The sequence below is a fragment of the Leucoraja erinacea genome, chromosome 8 (assembly GCF_028641065.1).
Source record: "Leucoraja erinacea ecotype New England chromosome 8, Leri_hhj_1, whole genome shotgun sequence".
Taxonomy (NCBI): domain Eukaryota; kingdom Metazoa; phylum Chordata; class Chondrichthyes; order Rajiformes; family Rajidae; genus Leucoraja; species Leucoraja erinaceus.
Genome location: NC_073384.1, coordinates 33,041,657 through 33,063,994, shown reverse-complemented (window position 1 = coordinate 33,063,994; position 22,338 = coordinate 33,041,657). Strand labels below are relative to the sequence as shown.

General features: G+C 41.3%; 1 protein-coding gene across 6 annotated transcripts in view; it reads right to left on the bottom strand.

The window, feature by feature from the left end:
- map4k3a (mitogen-activated protein kinase kinase kinase kinase 3a) overlaps positions 1–22,338 on the bottom strand; it is a 154,224-nt gene that overhangs the window by 45,725 nt on the left and 86,161 nt on the right. For 3 of the 6 annotated variants that reach the window (XM_055639380.1, XM_055639381.1, XM_055639384.1), the window contains 6 exons: positions 10,857–10,935; positions 10,555–10,613; positions 9,276–9,338; positions 3,224–3,282; positions 1,042–1,080; positions 706–756 (listed from right to left, as the gene is read on the bottom strand). In XM_055639380.1, coding sequence (XP_055495355.1) covers positions 706–756; positions 1,042–1,080; positions 3,224–3,282; positions 9,276–9,338; positions 10,555–10,613; positions 10,857–10,935 — 350 coding nt within the window. The remainder of the gene's footprint in view (positions 1–705; positions 757–1,041; positions 1,081–3,223; positions 3,283–9,275; positions 9,339–10,554; positions 10,614–10,856; positions 10,936–22,338) is intronic. The other 3 variants (XM_055639382.1, XM_055639383.1, XM_055639385.1) reach the window with 3 other exon arrangements.

Below are 22,338 nucleotides of genomic sequence, written 5' to 3'. Positions count from 1 at the left end.
GCATATGATGAGCTTTTGACAGCATTGGGCCAGTACTCGCTGGAGTTTAGAAGAATAAGGGGGGAGCTCATTGAAACTTAACGGATAGTGAAAGGCTTGGATAGAGTGTGGAGAGGATGTTTTCACTAGGACTAGAGGTCATAGCCTCAGAATTAAAGGACGTTCTTTTAGGAAGGAGACAAGGAGGAATTTCTTTAGTCAGAGGATGGCGAATCTGTGGAATTCTTTGCCACAGAAAGCTGTGGAGGCCAAGTCAATTGATATTTTTAAGGTAGAGACAGATAGATTTTTGATTAGCACAGGTGTCAGCAGTTATGATGGGAAGGCATGAGAATAGGGTTAGGAGGGAGAGAAAGATCAGCCATGTTTGAATGGCAGAGCAGACTTGATGGGCCAAATGGTCTAATTCTGCTCCTATCACTTATGACCTTGTCAGCTATTAATTCAGTTTTCAAGAGGCTGTTACAGAAACAATGTAAAGCAAACAGCAAAGTACATAAGGCCACCACACCATCAAAATGAAAAAAAACACAGCCAAGCAAGGTGGTAATGAACCATTAATCTAACCAGACCATAGGTTTAGCTAGTTTGAATGTTCATTTTCAAATGCCACACAGAACTCAAAAGGGATCACTTCAAATTAGCCTCATACTTCCATTCGAAGCAAAACCCAAGTCAGCTAAACTAGAACAAGAAATGACTTACTGTTCAGATTCATCATCACCACCTTCATCATCTAAATGTGCCACGTGGCCCCTAAGGAGATGAACAAGGTACTTATGGCTCAGTGGATTTCAGTGGAAGCTCTTCAGCTAAAGTAGCAGAATTCTGGCATGCACTTGCTTTAGGGCTTGCTCTATATGCAGTCATCATTGTATGTTATGTTTTTATTCATCTGACGGTCCTAGATAGTTAAGACTTTCTACAAAATCATTTTGACAAGCTCTCAAGCAGTTACCTTTTGGTCACAAGATGACATTTTTTTAACAAGTGGTGAAGAGGAATTTTCTATTTTTAAAAATGCAATAGAAGAAAAATTACCGCTGATGCAGCTCCTCCTCCACTGACTTGAGAAGACTCCTTTAAATTTTGGAAAAAAGGGTTTATTTTAAACATGACAGAACAAACAGAATAAAAATATGCTGTTTTAAGATAAATATGAAGGAAACAATAATCACAGAAATCCACATGCTAAAATTGAATACAGAATATGATAATACAGAATATGATAATGTAAATATATTTTGGGAACAAATTATGTTCAATGTTGTTGCTATATTGTGTACAGCCCTGTCCAGCAAAGATCTTGGGTTTAGGTTTATTATTATTAACACATATACCGATGGTACAGTGAAAAGCTTTGCTTTGCATGCTATCCAAACGGATCAGATATACCACACATAAATACATCGTCAAACTCAAACACAATAAGTAGAGCAAAAGGGAAGATATCGGGTGCAGAACATAGTTCTCAACTTCGTAGCACATCAGTCATAGAGTCATACATCACGGAAACAGGTCCTTAGGCCCAACTTGCCCATACCGACCAAGATGCCCCATCTACATTAGTGCCACATGCATGCGTTTGGCCCATGTCCTTTAAATCTTTAAACATTTCCTATCCATAAACAAAAGCCAATGTGGTAGAGGGAAATCAGACAGGACCCTTTATGGTTCACCTTTACCCCATTGAGGACATTGGACTTTGTCTATGGAGTTGATTTGATGTGCTACTACGCCAAGAACTATATATTGCAGTCTGTAGCTTCCCCTCTGCTCTACCAATTGACTTTGAGTTTGACCTAGACAAAGAACAGATCTTAAACAGTGCGAACAACAACTATTTTACCAAGCCAATCAAATAAATACAATTTATCAGTGCAGTCCAGGTTTGAATATTCAATAAATTAGCTGAATTTGATCAGAATGGTTCTTGCATTAGAGGGTATTAGCTATAAGGAGAGGATTGTTTTATCTGGAGTGTTGGGAGACGAAGAAGAGACCTGATAGAAGTATATAAAATAATGAGAGGCATAGATAGTCAAAATCCTTTTCACTGGGTGGAAAGCATCATAATTGCCTCCATCACCATGCCTGGCAGCACGTTCCAGGCACACACCACCCTCTGTGTAAAAAATCTTGCCCCACATATATGCCCTCTAGCCTTTTCCAACCCTGGGAAAACAGTTCTGACTGATTACCCATCCATGCTTCTTATAATTTTATACACTTCCATGGACATGGATAATCCCATGGCAACATTTCACAAGCTGTATTTTATTTTTAGAGATTTTAAAAAAAAGTCATAGTCATACAGCATGGAAACAGGTCCATCGGCCCAACTTGCCCACACCAATCAAGATCCCCCATCCACAAGTCCTACCTTCCCTCATTCCCCCCATATCCTTCTAAACCTTTCCTATCTATGTACCTGTCCAAATTGCTTTGAAATGTTATTGGAGTACCTGGCTCAACTATCCCTGGCAGTTCGTCCTATAAAACCACTACCCTCTGTATCAAAAAATTGGCCCTCACGTTCCTATTAAATCTTTCCCTCTCACTTTAAACCTATGCCCTCTGGTTCTTGATTCCCCCGCCCTGGGTAAAATAATCAATGCATTTACCCTATCTATTCCTCTGCTGATCTTACTACATCTCAATAAGATCACAAGTTTAGAGGTACAGCATGGAAACAGGCTCATCGTAGCCATGCCAACCATCGGTCACCTATTCACACTTGCTCTATGTTATCCCACTTTCTCATCCACTCCCGAAAAACAAGGGGAATTATACAGAGGCCAATTAACCTACAAACCCACATGTCTTTGGGATGTGGGAAGAAACCAGAGGACCCGGAAGAAACCCATGCGGTCACAGGGAGAATGTGAAAATCCACACAGAGAGCAACCGAGGTTAGGATCGAACCTGGGCCTCTGGTGCTGTGAGGCAATGTCTGTGCCCGCTGTGCAATGGCGTAGTATAATTAAAGAATTTCAGTTCGCGGGAACTGCTCTGAGCTTGCGGGCCGACCGGACTTTGGAAGTGGCGCCAAAACATGGCGACGCCTGCATGCGTAATATATACAAAACAAATTTCACTGCAGTTGCATATGTGACAAATAAAGCACCATTGAACCACTGTACAATATACATTTTTATAATTCATCTGGCATAACAATTCCAGTGCAAAAACTGAAAAGTAGAAGCAACTATATATTGCTTACTTATTTCCACTAAAGAAATAACTGCCTTGGGGTCCTTGACCATATTCTAGTTGTAGATCCTGCAGTTAAAAGAAAACAGGTCAGGTAACTATGATTTACATCCATATTAATTACATAAACACAAAGTAGCCTTATACTGTTTTAACAAAGACAAAAATTTATGGAGAAATGATTCTGTGCTAGACAAGAGAGAGTTGCGAAAAGATTGGCGAAGCAAAGAAACCAAATTACAAACTTTGAAGTTAGTGGAACAATTGATTGGCAAATATACTGCGATTGACTGGTTCGCTGTTCATGTACAATGGCTAAGATTAGACACATTAGTCCAGTGATTCACAAGTAAGAAATAATCAACCACACATTGGAAATTTAGCAATGATTAGGGCAACTGATTGGGTGGATGCACCATCCATTAACAAGATGCCTAATTCTCATCGATGAGAGCAACTTTTGCTATCAGCAAGACTCAAACCTTCATGAGCAGAACGATTTCCACTGCCTGCATTCTACAGTACATGGCTCACTTAATGATCAAGGAGGCTGCTTGCAGCATCTTGCTTCCTCCCCTCCATTAACAGGCTTCTGAACAGTCCTTCCATAAGCTAGGGTACTGTCCAATTCACCTCTGTCTATTGCGACATTGAACTTTGTCAATGAAACCGATGCACTACAATGCAGAGAACTATATTCTGCACTCTGTATCTTACCCTGTGCTCTACCTATTATACTTGAGTTGGAACTGATTGTATTTGTGTATGGTATTATCTGGTCTGAGTGGATATTAGCATGCAAAACAAAGCTATTCACTGTACCTCAGTACACGTGACAATAATAAACCTGAACTTTACAGTGGTGATGATGCAAAAAGCTGAAGTAACACAGTGGGACAGGCAGCATCTCTGGAGAGAAGGAATGGTGACGTTATTTTGCTTTATACCATGCTAATTTAGTATTTAGGTAGCTAACAGGGAGGATTCAATGTTTAACTTTTCCTTTGAACTGCAATTGAATGATCATAAATTATCAATGCCCAGTCTATCACAGGTACTGACCTCCCCACCATCGAAGGGAACTATAGGAGGCACTGCCTCAAAAAGACAGCTAATAAAGACCCACACCACCCTGACCATGCTCTCATCTCACTACTACCATCAGTGAGAAGGTACAGAAGCCTGAAAACTGTGACCTCCAGGTTCAAGAACAGCTTCTTCCCAGCAACCATTGCACTGCACAACACTGACCTCAAATATGAGCATTTTGGTTACACTAGGGACATTGAGTTTTGCATTATTATTGGATTTATTCAATTTATTGAATGTTTATTTCATATTGCCTTTGTGTATTGTTTTTACAGGCCTGTTATGCTGCTGCAAGTATTTAATTGTTCCGCTGTCGGTACATATGACAATTAAACATTCTGGACCTTTTGGTCATTTTTTTCAAAATGAATGTAGTTATATTGCTGAAGCTTCATCCAAATTATTTATTCATATATTAACAAGCCTCTGACTTCGGAGTCTGAAGGTCCTGACACCTGTCCATTCCCTCCCGAGATGATGCCTGACCCACTGAGTTCCTCCACCACATTGTATTTTGATTTTATTCCTATTAACAAACCACCACCTTTTCAGGGGAAAACAACATTTTGTCTAAAAAATAGGTGTTTTAAGCAACCAAGAATTTCATTAAAATATATGTTTTCTCAAGGAATACATAGGAGAGCTGCTGTCTCACATCTCCAACAACCTGGGTTCAACACTGACCATGGATGCTGCCCGTGTGGAGTTTGCATGTTCTCCCTGTGATCATCCAGGTTTCCCACACATGCTCTGGATCCCTCCCACATCCCATGTGCGGGTTGGTGTGTTAGTCAGCCAACATAATCAAAAACCTTTCTCACCCTGGTCATTCCTTCTCCCCATTCCTGTTGGACAGAAGGTACAAAAGCTTGAAAGCGCATATCACCAAATACAGCATCAGCTTTGTCCCCTCTGTTATCAGGCTTCTACACGCTCCTCCGATAAACTAAGAATGTCCTGATTCTCCAACCTCCCACATAGACCTTTTTCTCTGGAACTGTTACTCTACAATGCTGGGAACTATATTCTGCACTCTGCTATTTTTCTTTTCTCGCTAACTATTGTACTTGCGTTTAGCTTGATTGTATTATCTGATCTGTTTGGATAGCACGCAAAACAAAGCTTTTTACTATACCTCGGTATAGTCCTACCTCGGCTAGTCCTACCTGCCCGTGTTGGGCCCATATCTCTCAAAACCCTTTCCATCAGTTTTGGATGAATTGGATGCATGAAATTTAGTTGAAGCTAAATTGTTGACTCTTACGTACAAGCTAGAAAAGAAAAGCTCAGGAACAGACTCTCTGGTCCACAATGTCCATACTGAACATGATGCCAAGATGTCTGAAGAAGGGTCTCGACCCGAAATGTCATCCATTCCTTCTCTCCAGAGATGCTGCCTGTCGCCGCTGAGTTACTCCAGCACTTTGTGTTCTATGCATGTTTGTTGTGCATTTATGGACATTGAATTTAGAACATTGAATAGTACAGCACAAGAACAGGCCTTTCGTCCTACAATGTCTGTGCCGAACATGATGCCAATACCAACTCTTATCTGCCTGCACATAACCCAGGATATGATTAAGATGTAAAGAGTGCAGTGATTTACAAGGATGTTGCCAGGACTTGAGGAGTTAGCACTAGGAAGAGGTTGGGCAGTTTTGACTATTCCTTGGAGTGCAGGTGATGTTATGCAGGTATATAAGACCATGAAGGAATAGTTCAAGTTCAAATGCATTTGTCACATGTGCCATAAGATGCAATGAAATGTAATAAATAGGGTGAATGCACAATGTCATTTACCCAGAGTAGGGGAATCAAAGACATGGGGACATGTGTTTAAGGTGAGAGGGGGAAAGATTTAATACAAACCTGAGGGGCATCTTTTTCAGGGTGGTGGATATATGCAATGAGCTGCCAGAGGATGTAGTTGAGGCAGATACTATAGCAGCTTTTAAAAAGTACTTGACAGATACAAGGATAGACAATAGGTGCAGGAGTAGGCCATTCAGCCCTTCGAGCCAGCATTCGGCCCTTCTCCCCATATCTCTTGACTCCACTATCTTTAAGAGCTCTATCTAACTTTTTCTTGAAAGCATCCAGAGAATTGGCCTCCAATGCTTTCTGAGGCAGAGAATTCCACAGATTCACAACTCTCTGCGTGAAAAAGTTTTTCCTCATCTCCGTTCTAAATGGCCTACCTCTTATTCTTAAACTGTGGCCCCTGGTACTGGACTCCCCCAACATTGGGAACACACGTTTCCTGCCTCTAGCATGTCTAATCCCTTAATAATCTTTAACGTTTCAATAAGATCCCTTCTCATCCTTCTAAATGCCAGTGCATACAAACCCAGTCGCTCCATTCTTTCAACATATGACAGTCCCGCCATCCCGGGAATTAACCTTGTGAACCTACGCTGCACTCCCTCAATAGCAAGGATGTACTTCCTCAAATTTGGAGACTAAAACTGCACACAATACTCCAGGTGTGGTCTTACTAGGGCCCTGTACAACTGCAGAAGGACCTCTTTGCTCCAATAGTCAACTCCTCTTGTTATGAAGGCCAACTTTCAATTAGCTTTCTTCACTGCCTGCTGAACCTGCATGCTTACTTTCAGTGACAGCTGAACAAGGACACCCAGATCTTGTTGTACTTCCCCTTTTCCTAAATTTGCTAATGTTACTCTTAACCCCTTTACCTAAATCATTAATGTATATAGTAAATAGCTGCAGTCCCAGCACCGAGCCTTGCGGTACCCCACTAGTCACTGCCTGCCATTCTAAAAGGGACCCGTTAATCCCTACTCTTTGTTTCCTGTCTGCCAACCAGTTTTCTATCCATGTCAGTCCTCTACCCCCAATACCATGTGCTCTAATTTTGCCCATTAATCTCCTATGTGGCACCTTGTCAAATGCTTTCTGAAAGTCCAGGTACACTACATCCACTGGCTCTCCCTTGTCCATTTTCCTAGCTACATCCTCAAAAAATTCCAGAAGATTAGTCAAGCATGATTTCCCCTTCTTAAATCCATGCTGACTCGGACCGATCCTGTTACTGCTATCTAAATGTGCTGCTATCTCATTTTTTATAACAGACTCCAGCATCTTCCCCACCACCGATGTCAGGCTAACTTGGCTATAACTCCCTGCTTTCTCTCTCCCTCCTTTCTTAAAAAGTGGGATAATATTAGCTACCCTCCAATTCACAGGAACTGATCCATAGACATTGGAAAATGATCTCCAATATATTCACGATTTCGTGAGCCACTTCCTTAAGTACCCTGGGATGCAGACCATCAGGCCCTGAAGATTCATCAACCTTCAGTCCCATCAGTCGACACAACACCATTTCCTGCCTAATGTGAATTTCCTTCAGTTCTTCCATCACCCAAGGTCCTCTGGCCACTAGTGCATCCGGGAGATTGTTTGCGTCTTCCTCAATGAAGAAAGATCCAAAGTACCTGTTCAACTTGTCTGCCATTTCCTTGGTCCCCATAATAAATTCACCTGTTTCTGTCTTCAAGGGACCCACATTTGTCTTAACTATTTTTTTCCTCTTCACATACCTAAAGAAGCTTATAGGATCCTCCTTTATATTCTTGGCTAGCTTGCCTTTGGAACGTGGAAAGGTTTAGAGGGATATTGGCAAATGGGACTAGTGTAGATGGGGCATCGTGGTTGGCACGGGCGAGTTGGGCCTAAGGCCTGTTACTGTGTTGGTTGATTATTTAAAATGACAATTATCAACTATGAAGTTGGACACCCATGTCACAAAGATCTCTCTGCTCCTCGTCACTTCCTTAATTATAGACAAAGATTGAAACATTGCTGTTTTGCTATCGAATACACACCAGTAAGGTGCAGTACATTTGAACATATTTCAGAAGGGCGTTGGCAGTGTGATTGCAGCGGCAGTGTTGCCCAACGTGTTGCTCAAACAAATTCCATCTCTTTCCCAAACACCCAACACATTCAGTGACAAACTGTCCACAAACTGATGCTTTATTCAGCAGTTCTGCCCATCTGCAGTCAAACAACTATAATGATGTCCTGGAGACATTAAATAGAGTAGAAACCTTGAATGCAGAGATAAGCTGGATTCTCCCAAATTTATTACAACTCCAATAAAATTTATTAAAAAAGTGATATTACATGGTCTGTAAAATGTCTGCCGCAAGAAAATTAATGACGCGACATTGTCTGTCATGAACATTCCAGTAACTGACAAATCCACCTCATTGAACAGAACCTCACCTTGCATTTTCAATCCCCTCCACCCACTTGGCCCTTCCTTTCTGTGCACCACCCTCCACTCCTACACCACCGTGCTCCTCCAATTCAGACCTCTAGTGCATTTTTGATTTTAATCGCTCAACCACAGCCATCTGTTTTACTATATCAGTGACATGTTTTATCTCAGCTGCTCTAACATTTCATTATCTGCCACAGTCTCAATATTTACCCTATAATGCTCTGGGCCATTGAGGGGACTGTAATTTATTAACCCAGGGAAGGGATTATACGACTAAATTCGAGACTACACAAAGGACAGCTGTTACTTCCAAGTGCATCAATATAATGGGGGTTTTTTTCAGAAAGACAATTTAAAAAAAAATTCACAAGCCAATAAGAATGATTTTCTAAATGGATGGACATAATTAATCTGCTGGTTTCAAATCTAAATGGATAGGTCACCCCTGCTGAATAAAACATCAAAACTATACCACAAAGAGGAGATTACCGGCATAACATTATGAGAGTGTTGAAATCAAATCATAAATAAAAAATGGTAATGCAAGTATATGGATGTTCCCAAATACAAATTCTAAACATTAGTTTGTAAAGGTTCCAACAGCGTTCAATAATAATTAAGAATTGCAGGATAGCAGCTGAATAGTTTTGCCTTGCATGACCTATGGAGAATGATTGACAGGAAACAGACACCTAAAAATGACAGACAGCAATGTGAAAAATACCAGATTAGATCTTGCTGTGTAGTAGATCTCTTCTGAAATGTCGAAAAAATCATCACAGTTGGGCTGTTCAGCAAAGATCAAAAAACCTGTTACTTAAATCGAACTCGAGAAACAACAAAGGGGAAACCATTTGTATCGATTTCCCTTGATCATAACCATTCAACATTGATATTGAGAACTAAACACTTGTATAATTTAGAGACACAAGCAACTGCAGATCCTGGTTTACAAAAAAAGGCACAAAGTGCTGGAGTAACTTAGCAGGTTAGGCAACATCTGTGGAAAACATAGATAGGTGCCGTTATAGATCGGGACCCTTTTCTGACTGTGATAGGTGATGTTTTAAAAACATCGGGTCGCACAGTTATTTCATTGTTCCATTTTGTGACACATGACAATAAAACATTTTGGTCCTGAAACATCACCTATCCATGTTCTCTGATCCAATAAGTTACTCCGGCACTTTGTGTCTTTTCTTGCATAATTTATATTTGAGGGATAAACATGTTTATTTCCAATTCAAGGCATATTTAGTTCCAGGTCTGCAGAAATGATGCAAGATATTTTAAGAAAGACTAGTCTGGATGAATTACAAAGTATTTCCTGATTTGTAATCACAATTCAGGAAAGGTACATGCTGGAAAATTTACATATAATAGAATCATTTATTAGATTGAATCTTAAAATTAAAGCTGCAAAACAAACTAAGTGTCAAATTCAAATTGAGTGCAACATTTGCGCATTCAGAAAATATCCACCCATCTGCCAATCAAACCTCCCCGTAACCACCTATCCCATACCATGTAGACACAAGGAACTGCAGGTGTAGGTTTACAAAAAAAGGCACGAAGTGCTGGAGTAACTCAATAGGTCAGGCAGCATCTCTGGAGAACATGGATAGGTGACGTTTTAGGTCGGGATCAGACTTGCTAGGCTTTGTCCCGCCACCACCTCTCTTCCAGTTTTATTCACACACCCCTCCTCCCCCCACAACTACAATCAGTATGAAGAAATGTCACAGATCCATGTTCTCCAGAGATGCTGCCTGGCCTGCTGAGTTACTCCCGCATTGTGTCTTTTCTTCAGAAAATGTGATCTTTCATTTCCAACTTGCAACCAGCTCTTAATCCTTCATAAACTTCGGAAAACCCGGAGCTGTTTTCATCAGTTAGATGGCCATTAAAAGTATCCAATTCACATCATCATTGTGAATATGAGGAGGTGCAAAATGCTTCTATTTAGGAGCTTAAGACTGTCCAAGGCTGAGTCCTGTACTTACAAGTTCATGATGTGGCTCGGTTTCTTTTCTCATTGGTGGATCAAATTTTATTTGTCCAACTGTAAAACAATTCAAAGTAAGGTGATCATTCATTGCACAGGCATTAAAGGGCAAATGCACAGATCGAAGATGTATGAGAACACGAGGGGGTGGGGAACAGGAGGAAAGCAGTTCAGAGAGAACGGGGAGGCGGAGAAGAAAAGTCAAGTGGTGGGGACGTGGCTGAATTTTTAAAACTTCCAATAAAAAATTCAGAGAACATCTTTAATCCTGAAACCACCGATTGGAGATTTAGAACTTACAGTTAATCTCAGAGCGTGTTCTCTCTTCCCTCACATTTCTGCTCGTGGACTGAATCCGATGAGGAACCGATATTGGAGGCTACAGAGAAAAGGAGCACAAAGTTACAGCTCTTCTTGTAGCTGTACACAAGCTATCTCACAAAATCCTTTCCACTGAAAAACATGAACTGGAAATTTACAGCCTATACACAATGGAATTTTATCAGGCCAAACCTAAATAGTTCCATTGAATTCTGTTTTCCAAAAACCATGCAGTTAGTTATTGCATAAATCAAGACATGCATGGAAAGCAGATTCCCAACACTGGGTCATGTTGATAATATGTATTTAATTTCTCTGTATTAAATTCCATCAACCATTCCTCAGCCCACCTGGCCAACTGATCAAGATCTTGCTGCAATGTTTGACAATAATCTTCACTATCTGCAATACCACCTACTTTTGTATCATCTGGAAATTTGCTAATCTTGCCATGTACATTCTCATCCAAATCGTGGATATAGATGACAAACAGCAATGGGCCCAGCACCGAACCCTGAAGCACACCACTAGTCACAGGCCTCCAGTCCTAGAAGCAACTTTCCACCATCGCCCTTCCTTCCATTCAGCTATCTTTCCTTGGATCCCATGCAATCTAACTATCTAGAGCAGCGTACCATGTGGAACCATGTTGAATGCTTTGCTGAAGTCCACATATACAACATCTACGGCTCTGCCCTCATCAACCTTTTCGGTCACATCACAAAAAAACTTGTGAGACAAGACCTCCCACATAACCATACAAAACCATGCTGACAATTCCTAATCAGCCCTTGTCCATCTAAGTGCATGTTTATCCTATCCCCAAGTATCAAAGACCCAAACCAATCTGGCAGAGCTCTCATTTTACTCCTGCCATCAGGAAGAACGTACAAGAGTCCACTAACCATGACCTCCAGACACAGGAACAGCTTCTTCTCAGCAGGCTATTAAAGACCACAAACACCAACTAAACAAGGAACTATCTTACTTATAACCAAAGATCGTAGAGGGACAAGATAGACCACTCCTCGAAAAACGCGTAGTATGACGTGTGTGACCGTCGACGCCATATTGTTAAGCATTTATTGGGCTGTAATGGCGTCCTCAGCTAAATCTTCATCTCACTGCTCCGCTATCAAGTATTCTAATCGTAAATCTAAACGACCCAACCTGTCATTCTTTAGGTTCCCCAATAAAAAAGAAAGGTGAGAAAATATTTTTATTATTTTCAGTCGATATTCTGTCGTGAAAATGGTATTTTCTGTTCTCCCATCAACGGCCATTGGGAAACATTAGTCGGTACATTAGAAAGTTGTTAGACTTATTTTTAATAGTTCTTTACTCACCACAATAATAAAGACAATTTTAACACTTCTGTACGTTTTTGGTTTTGTTTTGTAAGGGATTAGTCTGCACAATATGGCCCGCGGACACATCAGGTCCAGTGACCAGGAGATTTTTCGAGTCCGAGAATGGGCGGCTGTTACCCATTATATTCCTCGAACATAGGGACATAGCAAACAACACTCACATACATACAAGACATCACAAGCCCGCCGTGAAGAAGGGTGCAATCAAATATTATATAACTCTGCTCTATCATCTTTGGGTGCAATGGTGGGTCGGGGGGTTCGGTGGCGGCGGCCGCAATCAAAGATACTAGTGGAGCTCTGCTCTATAATCTTTGGTCGGAATGGGACGGCTGCGCGTTATAATGTGCTATCGTTCCACTCTCCCTCTCCCCCTTCTCCCTCTCCCCCTTGTCCCTGTCCCCTTCTCCCTCCTCCCTTCTCCCTGTCCCCCCCTTTCCCCTTCTCCCTCCCCCTTCTCCCTCTCCCCCTTCTCCCTCTCCCCTTGCTCCATCTCCCCTTCTCCCTGTCCCCCTTCTCCCTCTCCCCTTCTCCCTCTCCCCCCTTCTCCCTCTCTTTCGATCTCTCTCTCCCCTCCTCTCGATCTCTCGCTCCCCTCTCTTCTCTCGATCTCTCTCTCTCTCTCTCTCTCTCTCTCTCTCTCTCTCTCTCTCTCTCCCCCTCTCTTCGCGATCTCCTTCCCTTCCCTCTCTCCCACCCTTCCATCTCTCCCTCCCTTACCTCTTCGTGAGAGTTGGCAGCTCTGCTATGCCTTGGGTCCAAAAGAGGATAGATAGAAAATACTTAATTGTCTTTGTAAGAAGATTTTAATAAGCTCTTCTACATTTAAGGTAAATTGACATATTAGAGGAAAAACACATTTTCAATATACAGGTCTCTCCACACAACTGAAAACAATTGCATTTAAGTGATATATCATCCATTGTTCAGGCAAGTAGCACTAGGTTACAATAAACTTCCTGCATATTCCAGGAATTCATCTCATAAAAATGGGAGAGGCTTAAATGCATTGTAAAATCATAAATCCATGTTGACTTGGACTAATGCTTTTACTGCTATCCAAATGCCCCATTATTACATCTTTAATAATTGACTCCAGCATCTTTCACACCACCAAAGTCAGGCTAACTGGTCTGTAATTCCCCTTTTTCTCTCTCGCTCCTTTCTTGAAAAGTGGGATAGCATTAGCTATCCTCCAATCCACAGGAACTGATCGTAAATCTATTGATCGTTGGAAAATAATAGAAACATAGAAATTAGGTGCAGGAGTAGGCCATTCGTCCCTTCGAGCCTGCACCGCCATTCAATATGATCATGGCTGACCATCCAACTCAGTATCCCGTACCTGCCTTCTCTCCATACCCTCTGATCCCCTTAGCCACAAGGGCCACATCTAACTCCCTCTTAAATATAGCCAATGAACTGGCCTCGACTACCCTCGGCGGCAGAGAGTTCCAGAGATTCACCACTCTCTGTGTGAAAAAGGTTCTTCTCATCTCGGTTTTAAAGGATTTCCCCCTTATCCTTAAGCTGTGACCCCTTGTCCTGGACTTCCCCAACATCGGGAGCAATCTTCCTGCATCTAGTCTGTCCAACCCCTTAAGAATTTTGTAAGTTTCTATAAGATCCCCTCTCAATCTCCTAAATTCTAGAGAGTATAAACCAAGTGTATCCAGTCTTTCTTCACAAGACAGTCCTGACATCCCAGGAATCAGTCTGGTGAACCTTCTCTGCACTCCCTCTATGGCAATAATGTCCTTCCTCAGATTTGGAGACCAAAACTGTACGCAATACTCCAGGTGTGGTCTCACCAAGACCCTGTACAACTGCAGTAGAAACTCCCTGCTCCTATACTCAAATCCTTTCGCTATGAAAGCTAACATACCATTCGCTTTCTTCACTGCCTGCTGCACCTGCATGCCTACTTTCAATGACTGGTGTACCATGACACCCAGGTCTCGCTGCATCTCCCCTTTTCCTAGTCGGCCGCCATTTAGATAATAGTCTGCTTTCCTGTTTTTGCCACCAAAATGGATAACCTCACATTTATCCACATTATACTGCATCTGCCAAACATTTGCCCACTCACCCAGCCTATCCAAGTCACCTTGCAGTCTCCTAGCATCCTCCTCACAGCTAACACTGTCCCCCAGCTTAGTGTCATCCGCAAACTTGGAGATATTGCCTTCAATTCCCTCATCCAGATCATTAATATATATTGTAAATAGGTGGGGTCCCAGCACTGAGCCTTGCGGTACCCCACTAGTCACTGCCTGCCTAATGAAGAACTCAACCATATTATGGTCACTCTTGCCCAAGGGGGCAGTACAACAAGATTGCTAACTAACCCTTCCTCATTACTCAATACCCAGTCTAAAATAGCCTGCTCTCTCGTTGGTTCCTCTACATGTTAATCATATGTATAAATATATATGTATGTGTATATATATGCATGTATATGTATATGTGTGTATATATGTATGTATATATATGTTTATATGTGTGTATGTATGCATATAAATGTATCCATATGTATGTGTGTATTTGTATGTGTGGATATGTATGTGTATATGTATGTATGTATGTGTATATATGTGTGTGTATATATGTATGTGTATATATATGTGTGTGTAAATATATATATGCATATATATATTATTACTATATAATTATATATATAATTGCCTTTATGGTTTATGTATATCATCTTACAAGACAAATAAATTAATAGCGATTATTTAAATCAAAGTAGCTTCTGATACATGAGAATAAACTATTATCTCTAACTTGCCTCTCACACACAGACACACATTCATATAAATATATTAAATATATATACGTTAAATTTAATTTTTTGCAGTGTGTGTTAAAGCAATACAATGCAAGGGAAACTACACAAAGGAGGGGTCTGTTCCCGCTACAAGATACTTGAGGATCTTTGCTTTGGATCAAAGATTATAGCGGAGCTCTATAATCTTTGCTTTGAATCACAGCGGGTGGAATACCGGAAGTCGAGTGTCGCTGTAACAAATGGCGGCCGTGACGTTCCGTTGCGTACTACACGTCAGCCCATTGAATTTCGAAGGAGTGGTCTATCTTGTCCCTCTACGATCTTTGCTTATAACTAGGGACTTCTTCTTTAGTTTTGCACTAATATTTTTTCTTAATTTATTGAACTTTAGTTTGTTTACTGTGTTATCTGAGTGCTGTGTTTACAGACATGTAATGCTGCAGCAAGAATTAATTTAAATGTTCCGTTTTCTGTACTATGACAATTAAACATTCCTGATTCATAAAACATCAAGAGCAGGTAACAAAATTGGTGAGAAAAAAATATAAAAGGATAAAAGCAAGAAGGATCACGACCAGTAACGACACCTAACCCTTCCCTCCAGAGATGCTGCTTGTCTCACTGAGTTACTCCAGCTTTGTGTCTATCTACAGATAAAAGATACCATTGCTAACAGTAAGGAAGCATGTTTAATGTATGGGATCCTTCCTTTTCATTTTGACCATAAAATACAATTTTTAAATCAAAACAAAAAATGAGCCTGTTTTAATATTTTAGTGCATCCAGTCTAGTGCTAATAAACTGGAGGCAACGCCATCCGTCACACAAATATTCCATTATGATTTTAATTCAATATAACTCCACATAACAGTGCAAACACTTTGGTGCAATTGCAATCAACAAACTCTTCCAGATTGATGGCATCTGCAGGGTTTTGGAGGATTTTCAGCTTTTTAAACAGTAATGCATCAAAGCATCGAACAATATCGAGCAATAAGAAACTACCAAGTCACAGAACGTTTATCTCAAAATACAAGCAGCAAACAATGATAATGCATCTTTCAAATCATGTCAATTATAGTACTTTCTATACCACATTGATACAAATAATTTACACCGCTGGATATGCCTGCACAAATATATATTAGATCAATCCAGTGTTTCCATACTGAAAGAAGGAATGTCAAATATGCAAACAGCATACTGATAAAAAAACAAACATTATGTATAAATCACATACATCAGCAATGTACTTTAAACTTCATCTTAGAGAATAATTCCCCATGAAAATTAATAAGGAATGCAAAAAAAATGTTAACATACAACATAAATGAGCAGAGGCAAATTTAATAAATGGGAACAACTATACAAGCTGTAAAATAAATACTCGAAGCAAAGAATAAGATTGAGCTTGCTTCATTGAGCAAATGTCTGAATCTGCCCACTGATGTGCATTCATCACGATTAATGCAAGCAAATCTGGATGACATTATTCATAACGCTTATTTTGTTCAGTATTCAATTGATTCCAGCCTCTGTTATTCTTGAGAGGAACCTATTGCAGAATCAGCAGCATTCAATATATAACACAGCAATATTTTTTTAAACTCTTTAAATATTTTGGTAAATTATTATGTAGGAGTCTGTGGAAGGAACTCAACCCGAAACATCACCCATTCCTTCTCTCCAGAGATGCTGCCTGACCCACTGAGTTACTCCAGCATTTTGTGTCTATACTTGGTACTTGGGAACTCAACCCTTGAATCTATGTAAGAAAAATTACATGCTTGTAAGAGCATTAAACATAGTATCTAGTCACATCTGTGTGATCATACAATCACCATGTTCTTCCAGATTATCAGAGGTCTCTCTTGAACTGGATTGAATTGGATACAGCATGGAAACAGGTGCTTCAGCCCACCGAGTCCACGTTGATCATTGATCACACATTCACACTAGTTTTATGTTATCCCACTTTCTCATTCATTCCCGACACACATTAGGGCCAATTTACAGAGGACCAATTAACCTACTAACCCTCATGTCTTTGGAAAGTGGGAGGAAACCGGAACAGACCGGATCACACGGTCACATAACCCAGAGGAAACCAATGCGGAACGTAGAATCTGCACAGACAACACCTTACCATTGGTCTCAGGCGCCGTGAGGCAACAACACTACCAGCTGTGCCACTGTGCCGCTCTTAAGCAGATAAACCACACAAAATGAAATACAAGTAGTTTGAAAGAGTTAATAATCCCATCACAGGGGAGGAAGGATTTACACTACTAAATATGGAATTTGGGGTAGGTGCTGTGACTTAACATGGCGGAGGATAAATTCAGACTGTAAGTGAGGCTCTCTGCCAGACTTCGTCTTTGCAAGGAGGACAGATAGTTCGGCTACGGTGACAGAAGGGCTTCAACTAAAGCTGCATCATTGCAGAGATGGGTGTTAGTCTGTAGTTTTGTTCATGCAGACAAACTTTGTGAGTGTATGAAGCCTGGTGATATAAATTGATAAATTCCAGCTTTGTGTCCAATCGTGGGGGTGCACATTACTCTCAGTTGTTTGTTCATATACTGCAGTTACGTGGCCATTGCTGTCACCTGCGCCACAGCAGCAAGGAAATGTGTTCTATTCGGCATGGAAATTCTAAAAGTGGGACAATAGAATCGCTATACTGCTCAGCTGATCCCAGCTAGCTCCATCAACTTCCAACTGATCATGAAATATCACACATTCCCACAAATCCCCAGTCCATCACGGGTACTGACCTCCCCACCATCGAAGGGATCTACAGGAATCGCTGCCTCAAAAAGGCAGCCAGCATCATCCAGCATCACCCACACTACCCAGGCAACACTTTCATCTCACTCCTGCCATCGGGAAGATAATAAGGAGACTGAAAACTGTAACGTCCAGGTTCAGGAACTGCTCTGGGACATGTGACAATAAAACGCTCTTGACTCTTGATTCAGACCAATGCACATACAACTGGATGAGACAGGTGAAATAGGTTTTACACGTACATTTTGGGCCCGATAATAACAATTAGTTTTATTTAGTTTAGAGACACAGCATATAAGCAGGCCCGTCGGCCCACTGAGTCCACGCTGACCATTGGTCACCCAGGCACAATACTTCTTTGTTATCCCACTTTCTCATCCACTCCCTACACACGTAGGGACAATTTAGAGGCCAATTGAGCCACAAAACCACACGTCTTTGGGAAATAGGAGGAAACTGGAGCACCCGGAGGATACATTTGAAAGTAAGTAATAATGTATTTGAAATGTATTAATGTATAAGAAACTCCAATGGCATGTTTTACAATTAACTCTGATAACAATATCACAAGCAGCAATATTTCACACACCATAAATGACTGCTTTAGATTAAGAATAATTATGTTACAGTCCGTTTCTACTAAGCTGTCAAGTAGAGAAATATGGCAACAAGTTTTCTTTCTTTGAATAACAAAACATTACTTCATTGCTCCTTCTCAGAATATTTTAATCCTAGAACCTTCAAGAAAAGGTAACTTAAAATAAAATAGATGTAGTGCAAGGACACCGTAACATTGTCTTGTACCCAATACCTGATCAGGTATTTTTAATGTATATTAACAAACGCCAAAAATTAACACATCAGAGAACTTTAATTAGGTGACATCAGAGATCCAAAGATTTTTCTTCTATTTTTGAAAATAAAAATTAATCCCGAGACAGAAGTAAATTGTCAAAATTCTAGTCTATTAACCAAAGCTGGGGAAACATACACTCGACCCGAATAATTTGATCAATGTATAAACATTCCAATGCATTAAATTATTTGCTAAGAAATCTTTAAGCATTTATAATAAAAGTCTAGTCGCTCCTTGCAAAAATTAGCCATATGCAAAAGAGTTCAAATGTATGCAGTGGAATATAATGGTCACAAACTTTAATACAAACTTCTGTCAAACTTGAACCAGGGCTCCAATCTACAAATATTCCAATTAGGATCATTTTAAGTTTGTAATAAGGTTTGATTCTTTGCATTTTTCTAAACAAAGTATTAAATTGGCGGTAGCATTGTCAATGGCAAGCTTTCATAGATAAGAGTTTTGCTGCAAATAAGCTTGTTAATAGCATGATTATAATTTTACGGCTGCTGTAAGGACTGTAGGGAACTACCGAACGAGTTGATTAGAAGATGGTCTTTTGTGAAAACAGCTGTATATCTGCAGGAGGTTGAGTAAGCAAATATACAGCAGAGGTTAATGGAATGCTTTGCTGGAGATCCACAAAGTACCTTATTACGAGCAGCAAAACGTAGGGCTTGCCGTGCAAGAGGAGAGGCAGGAGAAAATATCCCCAAAAATTTTAGCTGAGTTGGAAGAACAAAAACAGAACAATCACAATAAAAGAGGATATGAATTTGTCTACTAAATAAAGTTAATTACATCTAAAATGAGTGGAAAATCCATTGTAATTCATATTGCAATATAAAGAAGCTTGAGTTTACCCATAAATATTAATCACATTTAATATTATACACAGACAAAAGCACTCACAGATGTTTAAATAAACCAGAATGAGACTTGAACATCTTATTTCTGAAAATACTTACAAAGTTGAATTAAACTTCAACATTTTATTTCACTGAGAAAATAAATAATTGCACAAATTTGAATTTTTTAAAGTCATACTTAGAGTCATGTAGCATGGAAACAGGCCCTTCGGCATAACTCATCCATGCCAACCAAGATGTCCCATCCACGCTATTCCTGTCTGCTCAGGTTTGGCCCATATCCCTCTAAAATTTTCCTAATGATGTACTGTCCAAATGTCATTTAATTGTTGTTACAGTACCTGCCTCAACTTCCTCCTCTGAAAACTCACTCCAAAATCCCCACCATCCTGTGCGTGAAAACGTTGCCCTTCAGAACCCTTTAAATCTTTCATTTTAAACCTATGGCCTCTAGTCCTTTATTCCCCAACCCTGGCAAAATGGACTCCGTTCATTCACCCAATCCTCTCGTGATCTTATACACCTCTATAAGATCACCCTTGAGCCTCCCAAGCTTCAAGGAATACAGTTCGAGCCTGCCCAACCCTTCCCTGTAGCTCAGGCCCTCCTTGCTGGCAACATTCTCATCAATTTGGGCACAAGGAACTCCAGATGCTGGTATACAGACTGATTGTAGGAGGGGCAAGAAAGCTGGAAGAGAGAAGGGGGCAGGACAAAGCCTGGCATATGAAAGGTAGAAACAGATGGGAAGAGTTTTTAATTGGCAGATGGGTAGACACAGGCCAGAGATGAAAAGACAAAAGGTAGTGAGATAAAGGAGATGAGAGAAGGGGAAATGGATGTGTATCCTGGTAGAACATGCTCCCTTCCACCTATATTCCTTCCTCAGACTTTGCCTTTCATGCCTCTTCTATCCTCATCTCCCACACAGAATGCTGGAGTAATTCAGTGGGACAGGCAGCATCTCTGGATAAAAGGAATGGGTGACATTTTGGGTTGAGACCCTTCTTCAGACTTCTTTTGTCTCATCTCATACCTTTTGTCTTTTCATCTCTGGCCTTTGTTCAGCTATCTGCCAATCAAAATCCTCCTCGCATCTATCCACCTATCACTCGCCAGGCTGTCCCACCCCCACCTCTTCCAGCTTTCACCCCCACCCCACCAGCGTAATCAGTCCCGACTCAAAATGTCACCTATAGATGTCTTTCAGAAATGCTGCCTGACCCGCTGAATTACTCCTGCACTGTATCTATCATCGTAAATCTTATGGCTTAGTATGTTTGTAAAAATTCACTTGGACCTTACGCAACAAGAAAAAACTTGTTTTTAAAACGGTGAGACAAATTCATAAATGCCTTATATTCGCATTAATTCAACCAATTTCCCTCAATTCTGGATGTAAAGGCTTCAAATGAGATTATCATGTGAGAAGAGCTGGAAGACAAATAAAATGAATTTGGACCAAATTTGGGACCAAAAGGAATTTGGATCCAAGCAACTTCATCTTTAACCTCATATCTAAGCCACTCGATCATCCCTTTTCTGCCCTTCGGTAGGTAGAAAAACTAAGCAAGCAATAAATTCACCCTTCAGTGAAAATAAGGAATGGAAGCAAAAATACACTGTTTTGCAAGTTGAAAAGGCTGCATCCTTTGGTGAAATATTCACTAATTAGAGGGAGTTAATTGAAATCACCGAAGCATTCACGCCAAGCACCTAATGGGACATATTATTTGCACAGATTTGAAACCAAAATAAATACTGAATCTCGCCTATGTTTAAAATGGCTTCCAACTATTTCAGGCATTTGAAAGGGTGCTCTGAATTATCAGAGGGTCACACTGCAAGCAGTGCATACCAGGAGATCCACAACCACTACAATTGCCATGTTTGGAGATATTTGCTCTGTGATTACTCAAGCAGAGAGAAGGAAAAAAGCAGGTCTCACTAATGTTGCTGATTAGTAAGTAAATGGTTTGTGACTCGTTTATGCTCCCCTTGCCAGTTAACAGGTAAGCACAGTCAAATTTCTCTGGAGCATCAGAGATTGAGGGGCGATCTAATAAAAGTATATCAAATGAGCGAGTTCGGTTTTCCAACTACGCATGCACAGGTCATAAGTCACTCGCTATAAACAGTGCGGATCTGCTGTGTGTTATCTTTAGTCATCAGACCTTCGTTTCAGTGAGTGCTTTATGGGTCCATGGTCGGGGTCGGGGTCGGGGTCGGGTGCGGGTCTCCGGTGCAGCCGAACCACCGCTGGGCCATCCCCCCCCCCTCCCCCCGTCCCCGTCCCCCCCCCCCCCCAATGTCCCGTCCCTGTCCGGAGGCGGCCGGAGTTATCGGGCCGGGCTCGCAGCCAGCACAGGGGTGGGGGGGGCGGGGGGGGGGTTTTGCGCCGGTTCCAGCCCGGTTCCTCTACAGCTCTCGGGGGGGGGGCTGTTCCCCGGCAGGCTAGGGACCGCCAGCCGCGCCTCTCTCCCTGTCCAGTGGCCGTCAGTTTGCCCCCTCGATGGAGGGCATGAGTCATTACAAACGGTGAGTTCGGAGCTGGGTTAGGCAATCAGTGCCACTGGAGCTGCTTGTAGTTTTCCGACATCAAAGGCCCTGCTGGTGGAGGGTGTTGTGACTCAGACGGAGAGGCTTGGTGGCGGCAGGGGCTGAGCACCGGCCATCGGCGGGACGCACACTGGGCTCCGCGGCAGGCCAGGCAACACCTCCAGAGAATGGTCTCGACCCGAAACGTCACCCATTCCTTTTCTCCGGGGATGTTGCCCATCCAGCC